General features: G+C 36.9%; 1 protein-coding gene across 1 annotated transcript; it reads right to left on the reverse strand.

Annotated features, from left to right (window-relative positions):
• Positions 1-733: 733 nt before the first annotated feature.
• LOC128784133 (protein-lysine methyltransferase METTL21E-like) lies at positions 734-13,842 on the reverse strand. The gene is made up of 4 exons (XM_053935436.1): positions 13,740-13,842; positions 4,951-5,108; positions 2,362-2,479; positions 734-2,129 (listed from the first exon to the last, which is right to left on the reverse strand). Exons 1-4 carry the CDS (start codon positions 13,807-13,809, stop codon positions 1,705-1,707), a joined length of 771 nt encoding a protein of 256 aa, XP_053791411.1. The 5' UTR covers positions 13,810-13,842; the 3' UTR covers positions 734-1,704.
• Positions 13,843-14,092: the final 250 nt, after the last annotated feature.

Raw genomic sequence — 14,092 nt, forward strand, 5'->3', positions numbered from 1 at the left:
ACAGTAACTTTTGTAAGGAGGGATAATACTCCCTGTCAGCTGGTATAGAGTCTAATTTTCTAGCTATACTGATTGATCCAATACAGGATTCTACCTCTACAAACTTTGTCACAGGAAATTTACTGATGAGGATTAGATTTTTGTCTAATACCCTCCAAGCCAAAATCTCACATGTGATTTCTCAGCAGGAGAGGTAAACTTCCTTTCTTTTCTTTTTGCTTCTGGGCTAAGACATGCTATTGTTTGCTTTATTTTTATCCTAGAGTCACTCCTTGTGTTTCACCAAGGATGCCCTAGGATATCCAGCTCCCACTGGAAAAGTTTTGCAGATCAGCCTCTCCTCTCTGCACCACTTCACCTTTAACACCGGGCACCAGTGTTCAGCTGGGACAAAGAGTACATTCCACATCACATTTACCACAGTTCTGCCCCAGACTTGTGCCAGAGTAAATAAGTAACATGCATCTGCCACAATCAAAGATGAAAATAATAGTATGTTCAGGAAGTCAGCAATAAAAAATAAAAAACTCCTTGAGAAAATACAAATAGGACTTTAAAGATAAATACTGACAGTCCCCAGAGCCTCCACATTACTAGGGCAGTTGCCTGCTACAGTAGAGGTGATAAAGCTCTTTTCTGTAGCCTGACAGAGACTTGAAGGCCTCAAAATCAACTACAAACAGAATTAGAAAATGTGGTGTGTGGAAAGAATAATTTTATTAACCTCCCCAAAAGAAAACTCTTTGATAGGCCACCGAAAACAGGAGCATGCAGTACTGAGTGGCTAGGAGGAAAGTATTTTGTTTGCCCATACTAAAAAACCAAACAAATATCTAATTCTATCCATGCCTTAGTCACATCATGACAGGCTGCTTTAGTTTTCTGCCTCCAGCCACCAGCAGCCAGCAGTGCAAAACTCCTTTCCTGATGGCCACTGTCCTTTTTCCATTGTTACTCCCTCAGGTTCAGATAACCGTCTATTTTTGGAGGAGCAGAGCTCCAGACCAAGAATTAAAAGTCTTTGTAAAGGGCAGCTGTTGTATGCTTCTAATACATGACCTTTATTCAAGCAACAAGCAAAACATTTAAATCCCTCTTGCCTCATGTGCACTTTGTGTTGAAGAATCCCTAAATTTAAATAGAAAAATGAAAGCATGATCATTACATTAGGAGTAATTAATGTATTCTATCCCTTTATCACAAAAATGTGTTTTCCAGGTGGTGAGGTTTCTTCAGCTAATTTAATGTCCTATTAAGAGTATTCAAAGGAAGGATTAACATGATAGTGAAAATGGGGAAATATCAGATTTAACACCAAAACTTTTAAATACAAAGATTTATAGTCTAAAGTTTTAAATAATTGTTCAAACTTACAAGAGACTGTTCAAAGCTGTAATTGAAAACTTCTGGGAATATTCATTATATGACCCATAACAATCATGGTAAGACTTGTAAAAGTTATTAGAGTTGTCAGCTTAGCACATAAAAGTCAAGACAATGTCACAGATATATCTCTTCTGTATATATCACTATTGGCAAATTGAATTTAGGAATTTATAGGAATGGACTAGGAATTTGATGATTTGTTTTACCTATCTCTAGAAATGTCACTCATGTAAGTGTCAGCAGCTACTAAAATGGAAATTATTAAAGAGAGAAAAAGCTGCAGAACAGCTGCAACTGTCACCTCCCCATATCTCTCTTTCAGACCTTCAGTTTGGAAGGTCTGGCTTTCATCCTGCCTTTCCTCATTGCTTTATACAAGGCTATGTTCAAACTGGGAAAATTAGAAATCATCTCTAAGTCAAATAGTGTCCGAAATCTGTCCACAAATCGGTTCTCTTTCTCCAGCCTAAATTTCATGACCCACAGAATAACAGTATCATTCTTGCACAAGTGATCAAAAGTTAGGAGGAGTTCATCTAGGAATGGATGGTGGTAAACTACATCAGCAGCCATAATGTAGTCAAAGTGACAGGAAGACCTAGGAAAGTTCTTTTCCAGATCAATTCCCCAAGACAACTCCTTAACACAAGGCTGGTGTTTGCATTTCTGCTTTGTATTTTGGAGAATGTTGTACTGAAGGTTTCCCAGTAGTTCTGGCAAATCTGTGGCAGTCACAAAGGCACCTGTGACACAGAGAAAACAAATACAGTATTTGAATATACATCACCACTTGAGTAAAAGCCCATTCACAAAAGCCACTGCACAAGCAACTGGTTTTATCAGGTAACTCTCACTGAGGACAATAAAAAAATGTAGATGCAACAGTCTCTTAGAAGAACCAAGCCACATCATTTGTCCTCCATTATTCATCTGAGAGGTGTTTCCAAGAGCATAAGAGAGATATCACATACTCACCCAGCAAACTGGCTACTATGGAGACCAAGCCAGTTCCAGCTCCAATTTCAATCACATTTTTGTCAACCAAATTGCATTGTTTAGAATTAGTTTCCAAAAAATAACACAGAACAAGAGCCTGTAGGGAAGGAAATTCATGAACATACTGAACAAAATAATTAAGTAAATCCCTTTACTAAATATGAATTGTCATTTAAAAGCATGCAAAAAATTTGTTGTCTGTTCAAATGAGCAATATTTGTTCAAGCACTATCCCTAATGGACCACAGCTCTTTATGTTCTTTGGGCTCTATAGGTCACAAAATAAATGCTACAAAATGCATTTTCATATGCAAAATCCATATAGGTCTGTGAATTATTACAGAAAAAAGGAGCAACTACAATTAGATAATCTGTCACGACACATGACATGAGTTGTAAAATTCTGGTCATCAATTTTATAACTGGACTTACTTCTGGTTGAGATAAAATGTGTCCCTCACAAAAACATTTTTATATAAAGACTTTCTGAGAGAAAATCCACAACAACCCTTGTTAAGTTCTTCCAATAGTCAATTATTTCTGACAATAATTAATTATTGTGAGGATTCAAATGGGACAAATAGATTTACCCCCTTTTCTTCTGGTTCAGTTTGTTTGTAGTTTCTATTTGCTTATCTTCAGCTTAAGTTTGTTAAGCTTAACAAACTTTCATAGTAAATATAGCCACAAAGAGCATCTACAACAGACTCCTTATACTTAAGAATCAGTTAATCTTAAAGTGATTAAGAATCTTCAGCTTTTCTGCCCTATCTCACACTGACCAGTGAATTTTCGTTCACTGTTGAAATAGAAATTGCTAATTTTATTTCTCTCATAAAGATAGTTTCCATATTTACTTCTATATTTTTCTCAGACTTTGATAGCTATATAATCTCCATTGACAAATAAGATGATTGCTATATCCTCTCACAATACAGATGACCATTTGGATCGGCAATCATTAGCAGGCTGCTCTGGCACAGCAAAATTAGTTTTGCTTTTGACTAATTATGAATGAGGAAAGGAACAGCAGGACTGCTGACCCAGTGTTAACATGCTAGAAAGCAAAACAAAGGGGTTTTTTTCCTACCTCTTAATTCAGAGCACAGAAGATAAGGTAATCCAAACTTACATATATCATTTAATCAACAGCACTTTGATATAGAATTCAGTCTGTGAATACCAGGAATAATTAAAGTCAGATTCCTAAAGACTGGGTCTGATATTTGACATTATATTGACATTATAATTGACCTTATATTAGGATTTCCTCATAGTTACATTAATTCCTATAAATCCTTCCCTCAGGATTTTGTTATATTCTATTGTAGAAACTGACTGGCATAATCAAAGTTTCTGAGGGTTAAATCAGGGAAACTTTGAAATCTGCATTCCTTTCCATTAAACATGCAGAAACTTTACTTTCCTTAAAGTTTCTGCACTCTTGACAAATTTGGCTGACATTTTTCAGAAGATTTCAAGTACAGCTAGATGGAAGTAGAAGGGAGAACATCAAGAGACAGAGATCAAAGGGTTATCTTCCTTCCACAACAAAACTGGCTAAGCCCTTCCAGAAAAAAAAATATGTTTTTCAGTGAAGTCCATGACATTGTGCGAATAATTGGTAGTCAGCCAAACTTGTCATGAAGACCCACACTGAGGTCACCAAAACATATAGTACAGATGACTGGTCCTGGTCTCCTAAAACCAGGAATATCATTTGGACTTCAAAGCAGGAGAGTAGGACAACTATCCTCAGCTGTGCTATGGTCATACTTCTGAAAAACAGTATGATCCTAGGAGGCTGAGGCAGTTGGTAAAGAAACGGAGCATCCTGGGTCTCTCCTTTAGGGACATAAATTTAATCATGCATTTTGGCACCTCCCTGGAGATTTCTTTCAGTCTCAATTATTTCAAAACAGTAAATTTACTGCATTGTACAGACTCAAAACATGAAGAAGACTACTTGTATGATGAATGTGTTGATGGTTCTTATATCAGGAGCCAAGGACAATGGTTCTCTCCAATTAGATTTCCAGCTGTTTAAGAAACTGAAAGCTCCAGCTGAACATTTTCCCATGTCTACGTGTTAATGAGGTAAATTTGTTCCTTACATGAATAGGTTGAATTGCTTCTATGAGTGCTAACACCTTGTGAGCTCATATCACTGTTGTTTCCACAACCTGGATCTGCCTGCCACGCAGCCATCTGTATTTATAAAACGTATAGAAATGCAATCATCATAAAACTGCCATATTTCTTTCAAAATATGCTCGTAATTGGCTAATAGGATTAAAAGCTACTGGCAAGCAAGGAGGGGACACAAGATGATACATCTTGGGTGATTTGGGCACGCACAAGAAATACTAAGTAAGCTTTGAGAAACATAAATCCACACAAAACCAGGTTAAATTCAGGTTTAGGATTTGCAGAACAGAGACAGAGAAGCAAGGAATTATTTCCTTGGGTTTATAACATATAAAAAAGTATATTTATGATACAAACCAAATCTTAAAATGCTAGATGGGTCCACAAATTAAAAATAACTATACTACAAAAATATTGTACCGATGGCCAGACGACTGCCCCATAACAATCAGTGGCTTCTGTAATTCTTATCTCATGGCCAGCAAAGTGAAAGCCTTCCCAAGTCTTATAAGCTATATGATCAGGAAAAAAACGCCTCTCCATGATTTTTGCAACTATCTGTTCATCTTCTTTTTCCCCTGGAAGCAAAAGTATAAAATGTCAGAGAGGCTGAGTGGACTGATAATAAAACTACTAATTCATATTGAAAAGCTGATTTGGAAGCAAGAATATAAATTACATCTGTGAATAAAATACATTTCACCATTAATGGTTAGCATTGTACACAGCTATTCTCCTGAATTCTAATTTAAATTTTCAGTGTGTGACTAAATAACTTCTTTAATGTTTCACTGAAGCAGCCAATTTCATACAAAGTAAAGAAGGGGAATGTTAGCATACAATGCTTTCCATTTCAGCAACCCAAAGGAAATTTTAAAACTTCTTTTTCCCTTCAAGAACAGCTGCCCTAGTATAGACACTCACAGCCTTAAGCACCTGGATTTTTCATTATTCTCCATATCCTTTTACTGTTCGCTTTCCCCATATTCTGGTTCTTTTTGACAGTAAACAAAAGGAGCTAGCATATCATTTATAAGTCTGTCACAAAACTTGTGGAACAGATCCTAGCAACACAAATTATGACAGACAGGAGTGAAAGCACTTGTGTTGTCAGGAAAGCTTATTCACCCACCCCAACAGAGCCCTGTCAGAAGGATTCTTTCCAGCTGGCTTGATATCCTCAATGCCATCCCTGTTGCTAAGCAAAGAATATTTATGATAACTAACAAAATCCTGGATAACTGTTCTAACAGAAGAGGCTTCATTCCTTTTTAGCGGAATACCAAGCTAGTTTCAGTTTTGCCATCATCACACAAAACTGAACCACAATGTCAGAAAAGAAAATATGTAAGTGAAGCTGTCTAGTGCATTTTCTTAGCAAAGTCTAGATTCATTCCAAGTTTTCATGGGAATTTTGCTTTCATAACCAACTATGATCTGTTGGCAAACCAGTGAAAGAAAAACATGTTTACAAGCGACACTTTCTAGAAAGCATACTAGAGATTTAGCTAATTCAGTTACCACCTTGTCCAAAGCAGAATTTCTGTATCAAGCCTGCAGTTCCCATCAAAATCAAAGATATTAATTCTGGGATCTGCTGCCTCTGGAAAATGAAACCATTTATGATTTCATCAACATAAAAGACTTTGCTCTACTGAGGATTCTTCACATTTTCTTCCCCCGTGAATCATTACTGTCACAGGACATAATGGCCCCAAGTGTTATCATTTATATTGCCATATGCCTCCGTATTTTTATTGTGATAACTTACGGACAAAGTCTCCCTTCCTTCCTTGTGATACAAGGCCTAAGGAACAAAAGCAGGAGTGAACAAAGAAAAAGATGATACCAGACAAAAAGACATCATGAATCTGCTCAAACTTATTAGGCACTGCTTTAAGCTTATAACTCAAATTTCAGCATCACAGGAAAATAGAGAATAGCAGCAAACAAGGAAAAAAAAACAAAAATATTTGAATTTGTTATGTTGACACTAAGACACAAAAACTGAATAAAAACTGACTAACCAACCACAGTACTTGTAGTATTTATTGCAGGGGGAAAGAACCTGAATCATGGGATTCAGCAAAATTAAAAACAATATCATGCATATACTACTGGGAAAAAAACGTTTTCACAAATTTTATTAATATAACTAAAATAAAATGCCCAACATTGAAACTATGGTATTTTAAGATGTCAGGAAACAAGCAGTATGTGTCAGCCTCTTCAAGCTTCTGATGTTAAGCTGAGAGAAAACACATGCATCACTGTGCCTGTAATCAGGGAGCTCTTGACAAACATGAGCTTAGTGCCAGGGAAATGCTGCTTCAGGGCAAAATTAATCTTTATCTTATGAAAGAAATAATAAAAACCTGTCTTATTACACATATCATAAGTATATTTAACAGATGATCCTGTTTCCAAGCATACCAGATATAACCTACTTTTAATCTTCTCCGATTGCTTAGAGAAGTCTGATTTTGTTCTGTGATCATTACTAGCTGTGGAAGTAAAAGCTGTTCTTTCTATTACCTTTCAATTACAAGCATTTTTCTTGATTTTCCTCCCTTGACATCTGTTTTGGATCCAATTTTGTTGAGAAGCTGGTAACTTATTAGGTCTTAACTTATAAAGCTCCTGTGAGAAGATCTATAAAAGTTTAGCAGTATTACAGCTGACCCTCTAGCACTCAATAAACATTTCCCACCTATTCCCTATAGGATTAGCAAACTTTCTACTTCAGGTTTGCATAGCACCTACACTAACAGAGTTTGTAAGCCACTGCTTTCTTCCTGAGCACTGTCAGTACCCCTGAAAGAAGAATCCCAAATCTGTAGATAACACCTCTTGAATTTTTGCCCATATTATCCTTTTGGTAATCTTCCAGGTGGCTTATCTGGAGAAGTTTATGCTTTTTTTTTTTTTTTTTTCCTTGCCCTTTATGAAAACACTACTATTGTGAAGAATCAAAAATAATACCTGTTTCATCAGAGTTATCATATGTTAGACAAGGCCCAAAGGAGAAACTTTATCAGAACCAGGATGTTTATGATCCTGACAAAGAGTGCTGACAATCAAGGAGTGCTGAATTTTAGTCAGATTCACTTATTTCATACAAGTTTCCCTTTGAAGAGCAAAACACTCCCCTGTTTGCTGCTTCTTATCTTTCAGAACAACTTCTTGTGGGAGTGCACAAAAGTGCATGCTATTTTTTCTGTAACTGCCCTCAAAGCACTGAGAATAGAAAAATAAAGAACTAGTGGGAAATCTTTCAAGCAACACAAAAATTGTTGTAAGAGTAAGTAAAATCCAAGTGAGATTAACTCTTTTAATATCTGAAAACATTAAGGAAATTCTGCTGGTACTTTGATCAAACCAGTTCTTTGATAACAGGTGTAAAAAGCTGAAAGGGGGCTATTCTCCTGGAAGTATTTACCTAATGAATATTCTCTTGTTCAGAAAAAAAAAAAAAAGCCATGAAATTATGAGTCAATTAATGGACTCTAATGACATTTTAAGCAAAAAGAGATGACTCATCAGTAGAATAGGGTAGGATAAGAGAAGAGGAGGTTTGACCGACCTGGCTATCAATTCTTGTAAGAATGGAAGTGCATAATGGGCATTTCCAGCAATAGTAGTGGAGCAGAGATACTGAACCATTACAACTTAGAAGTCTGCCAGGATTGGCTCCTCCCTTCTTCACAGAGACAGAAGAAGACAAACACACAGGTTGTGTTCAACCAGAGAGTTTTGCCCTCACCCCTCTTCTTTGATGTGGAGAAGTATGGAAGTGGTATACACACAGAACTGTGTTCTTCAGCCTATTTAGCTATTTGCATGAGCAAACAAGCACAGAAACCACTGGAGTTTCTAGTGCCAGAACTTTATTTACAGTAAGATGAGGAAGTTTGATCCAGTCGAGGTAACATATAGAAATTGAGATAATTTTTCTTAGTGAAACAGAGCAAACTCCTTTGTCTTGAACTTGTGTACAAATGTTGCTTCTTTTTCAAGAATATCTTTAAGCTTCTTAAGACTTTTGCCTAATAGGTTAATTACTTACACTGTTCTTTGGAATATTTTAGATAAAGTATTGCTTTTTATAGAAGTCTAACATCTTTGGAGCATGTTCCATGAGCTCACTTTATTTTACATTCCTATCAGGACTGAAGGAAAACCTCATGTACTGTTGACACATCTTGCACTGAATCAACTACGTCAAATGAGCCTAAACATCATTCACAAAGGCAAAGCAACTAAAATGCAAACAAAGTTTTCCAGACAGATGTACTAATCATATGAAAACCTGGAGTTGTGAAGTCAGTGGCAGGTTAGTTAGAGAAATGTGTGTCAAGCTGCAAAATCCTATGTAGGGAACCAGAGGATTTTGCTGACATATTCACACGTCATGTTAAACAAATGTTAAAATATTATATGTTAGAACAAAAGCCTAAAGAAACAAAATTATATGAGTTCTGCTAGGAGAAAGCTGGAGAAGTCCTTCAAGTAGGGAAGGGAAGGTAGAAAGAAATTAACAGGAAATAAACCAAGTCGGAATGGAAAAAATTGCAAACTGCAGCATCTTTTTCTATAAAAATGAAGGCAATCTTTATGTGCACAATTCTGCTTAGAATTAGCAGAAATATTACCTGTTTAGAAACAAGCTACATGATCAGCTATTTACACCACTTGTCACAAAAAATCTAGATACCTGAACTAAAACATAGCTAAAAAAGACCCTTCTACCATGAAGCTATGAAGAATATACTAGCACTCAATATCTCCAATTTCAGACTCATTCACAAAAATCACAAACAGTAACAAAACATACTCCAAGTACTTTGCCAGTGGATTAGAAGAAGCATTCATTCAAAAAAAAAAAAAAATTTCACCCATTGATTCATGGGAACAGACTACAGGGAAGAAAAAAACATATTAGTCTCTTTCGAGTGTTGGCCTGACTCTTAATCTCAGGAGGTCAAATGGTGTCACAGCCCAATGTCATAAGGAAATAAGATCCAGTCACCTGCTTCTCTACTGCTTTGATGGATTTTCTCCAACTGGCAAAAAGAATGAAATCTAAGACTTTAGCATGAACTTGCCCTGACAAAGTTCAGCCCTACAGCAACATATTCTCCCATCTTCAGAAGCAGTATACTCTCATCTGTAGAGCTTAGATTTAAAGTTTACCATTTAGACTTGTTCTTACAAATATTTTAATACCATGCATCAACAGCTGTGAAGATGGTCCCCCTATGACTTCTTAGCAACTGCCTCCACAAAGGAGGACTACCTGTGCTGATATTACTGATTGAGTGACACTAGAGAGTTTCTAAGGGATTCCAAGAATTCATAATATCCAGGACTTTTCAGATCACCTTCCCACTCTGGACACACAGGAGTGAAGTCATCCAAACTAGATATTTAAGATGTATTTTATTTATATAATGTGGAAATAATAGATATAATACAGATTGCTTATATTAAATATATGTATTGTTGCTACCTATATACCCCAAAGTCAAGAGGATACCTACAAAAAGATCAGTAAGGGAACATACCTGCAACCAGTTCTGTGACTGTAAAAGGTGACTGGAGAAGAGTTACATTACTCCACTGATAGAAATTATCCAAAGGTATCCCAATAAATCCAAATGGGGATTTCCAATGGCTCACACCAAATTTATTCTAAAACTACATAAAGGTCACAATAGTAAGGGATTCTGGAGTCTCAGAATTTTTACTGAGCTACTGACATGTCAGGATCAGAGCCCTAGTCCTACAAGCACTACAGATGGCTCCATGGAAACATACACAATCCTGAATCACAACGTAGGCCCTAAATTTCATGCAGCATCACTTTAGTATCTTTATTTCCTTCCACTTATTTCTCATTTATTTCATTTCAGCCTAAGGGCTCTCATAGGAAGCTGTTAGGAGGGAAAGCTAATTGTGCTCTTGACTTCACTGAAGTCAGATGTAACCTACAGCTTTCTAAGAACATAAAGCAAAGTATCATTCCAGTATGTCTAAACTGCACAGTTAATTTTTCCTTACTTCATCCCTACCTACAAAAAGGGATATCATCACATAAGTGTAGTCATTCCACTACATTCACTACAAGCACAGTTCACTGAAGTGATGGCAATGAGGGCGTGTATTATATTGATTAATCTGAGGTAGCATGTCAGGGTAACAAAATGCTTGAGACTTTATACTTTGAAATGCAGAAATACAAAACTGCAACCCACAGGCAGCCTCTTCTCAGCCAAGAGACAAGATGCACTTAGCCCAGAGCATGAGGACACAAGAATAAGAGAAGGGTTTGCTCACAGCATCCAGTCAATGTATTTACCCAGGACTGAGAGGTGTGTTTTCAATTTCAAATTTACAACACTGATATCCCAGCCCTATCCAAGTCAAAGGTCATCTAAAAACCATTAAATGGCTGCAAATAGAAGTACTGTAGTCATTTTATCTCCTGAACACATAATGAATTCAAGTTTGCCAAGTTCTTCCCTTGTTACTTCATCATGTTTGTCTGTCATTGAAAACATCACCAAGTCTAGGCTCAGAAGCTATTTACTTTCTAAAAATAACTAAATTATTTTCCTTTGACTACAAAGCAGACTCCATTCTTAAATTAGATTGTCTAATATACATTATAAAAGGCAGCTGACTTCCTGACAGACAGGAAGAGACCTAAAAAAACACTGTCAGTATTCACCTACCAATAATTCTTGATTTCTAAAATATTCCTTTGCATAAAGGACCTGAAAGTAACCTAACAACACCAACCTATACAGTCATACCACTTTTCTTATGTGGAAGTTGAGATATATTATTTATTGTCAAAATGCAGCTACTGCAAAGATTAAAGATGTGAAAATAGGAAAGATAGGCACATGGCTGAGAGGGAAGAATAAGTTACAGACTTCCCTACAAAGGTCACGTATGCCTTGATTATTTGAGTATTGCCTCCAGCCTCTGTTCTACCCATACACAAGAAGTTTTCACTTGAGTTTAGCAATGTCTTAAGCAAAGACATTGCTTAGGTGTGTCTACTTACTGAGGGGAGAGAAAGACAACAGGGAAGTGTTAAATTAATAAGATAAGCCAGCAGGAAACCAGGATTGCAAAGATCATGCTGGAAGGATAACAAGCAAGGGAAAGTCCAACTACAAATCAAGCACTCAGTTGTGAAGAGGCAGACTTGGGGTCCATACTCAGGTCCCAGGATGTTTTTCACATTTTACAACAAAGTATTTGAAGCCAGTGAAAAAGCGTCAGTGCAGAAGAGAATGAGAGAGATAAGAAGTATCTTTAGAAGTAACCCAGGAAATATGAATGAGGTGCTACATCACTCCCTCCTTCCAGCTGAATTATCTTAAATTGTAAATTACAGGGTTAGGATGCTTTTCACTTGGCTCCATTCCGTGTATGTCCCATTTAAGGTACTGCTCTGGACTCCACCAAGATGTTTTAAATGAGGGCAGGAATTGCCATCAATTAGGACACCTGTCAGGCAGGGCAAGTAGAAGGAGTGTCCCTTTTAAAATGCCAGGAGTTACAAGAAGGTTACTAGGTCAGCATTTTCTCAGATATTGATGGATTAAAAACTGAGCCATGGCCAAGTGAAGTGAGATGATGGACTGTTAAGGACAAGTACACCTTGCAAACTTGTTCTTCTCCTTTCGTCCCAGAGATAAAATTAATCTGGGGTGAATTTACATAATGTAACTAGGGTAAAGTAATTTAGTTTCCCAAGAAATTAAGACAGGAGTGGTAGCATCTGGTCTCAGAAACATTTAGCCAAGGAGAGTTAAAGCTAATACAAGAAATCCTATGAGGAAAGAGAGACATCTAACAATGCAGGTGTGGAGAACTGATTGTTTAAAGCCACAAAAGGAATGATCAGACTGGGTGAGAACCAGTAGTAATGGGAACCATGAACAAAAATAAGGAGTTTTAAACTGGAGAATGTATGACAAGTAAATTAATAAGCAAAGTGGAAGGCACCAAATATAAAGAGCTCAGACTGTGAGGGTGGTGCAACACTGGAAGAGGTTGCCCAGAGAAATTATGGATGCTCCCCCTGGGAGTATTCAAGGCCAGGTTGGATGGGGCTTTGAGCAACCTGGTCTAGTGGAAAGTGTCCCTACCCATGGCAGGGGGTTTAGAACTAGATGGTCTTTAAGGTCTTTTCCAATTCAAACCATTTTGTGAGTCTATGATCCTATGACTGAAACTTGCAAAGAAACTAAACTGGAATAAGAACCCTGAGAAACAGATATTGAGACTGGGCAGGTGAAATAATGAAATAGGAATGGGGAAAGCAGTAGAGAAAAAGGCTGAGAACAAGGCACAGGCTCAAAGTAATTGAGCAGACAAATCTCCATGCATCAGATTCAGATGATGCATGATCTGAACATCCAGAATGAGCAACCTCCTGAACCTGGCACAGAATTTAAGATGGCAAAGTCTGTAAAGATATCCAATTCATGTCTCCTCATTCTCTTAGATTAATGTTTTTAGACATGGAAGAGAACTACCTGGCTCTACAGAGACCACAACTCAGCTGAGATTTTACACAAAAATGTTATGAAAAATAAAATATTTTTTCAAATGTCCTCCTTTTGCACTCAGTTGTAGAACATAACTAGACCCCATGGCAAAACATGCATTTGTCCTAATACCTTGTCTACTCCTGATAACCACTAAAAAGGGGACTATTTATGAAGCTTTAGAATCCTCAAAGATGTGTGTGCAGCCATGCAAGTACTTAAGAGAAACCACTGCCAACAGCCCCTGAAGGTATTTGAAGGTAAGGTCTGAGGCTGTCTAGACAGAAATCGGGCTTGTAATAACCAATTCTCCTAACTGTCAGCCTGTAAACAAATCTGTCTGAAAAGCTTGATCATAATCACAGCTTCATTCCTTGGAACCAAACACAGGCAAGTAACTGGAGGACAGATGCCAGGCACCAGCAGGAAGCTGCCAGGACAAGAGTATGCAGGTAAAACATACTTGAAATACCTCGTGCATTGCTAGCATACTACAACCATGTTATCTGTACAAATGCCATAAACACAGTTCTTCAGAAAAAAAAATAATTAGAAGATAGCTCATTGTCAGCAAGACACTTTGTTCCTTAATAATATTCTTAAGTGCAACAAGGAAACATAGTGAAATAAGAACCATTTTACCCTCTTGTCTTTTGAATTCTCTGACCCCTTGAGTCTTTAGATGATTATGCTGTGATGATGTCAAATCCATACTATGCCACAAACCCTAGAACAGAGAAACACAAGTCTGTCTCAATAAAATTACCTCATTTCTTCTTTCACACAAATGCTTCATTAAAAAAAAAAATAATTACAAATATTATGCTACAATTTACTTCTATTGATAGTAAAGACATGAAGATACATAAGTATCAATATTCAAGGCATAAAAGTACAAGACACAGCAAACTAGTTCAACTGTTATATTCTCACAGAGGAAAAAGAACAGATTAAAAACAAAACAAAGTTTTGCTTAATGTGTAGATCTATTTTAT

The sequence above is a fragment of the Vidua chalybeata genome, chromosome 2, assembly GCF_026979565.1.
Source record: "Vidua chalybeata isolate OUT-0048 chromosome 2, bVidCha1 merged haplotype, whole genome shotgun sequence".
Lineage (NCBI taxonomy): Eukaryota > Metazoa > Chordata > Aves > Passeriformes > Viduidae > Vidua > Vidua chalybeata.

Coding starts and splice junctions, on each gene's coding strand:
- LOC128784133 (XM_053935436.1), bottom strand. CDS start 13,809: ATGGATTTGACATCATCACAGCATAATCATCTAAAGACTCAAGGGGTC. Junction 2,480..4,950: donor GGGCAGTCGTCTGGCCATCG/GTACAATATTTT, acceptor CCTTCCCTACAG/GCTCTTGTTCTGTGTTATTT. Junction 2,130..2,361: donor CATAGTAGCCAGTTTGCTGG/GTGAGTATGTGA, acceptor TCTGTGTCACAG/GTGCCTTTGTGACTGCCACA.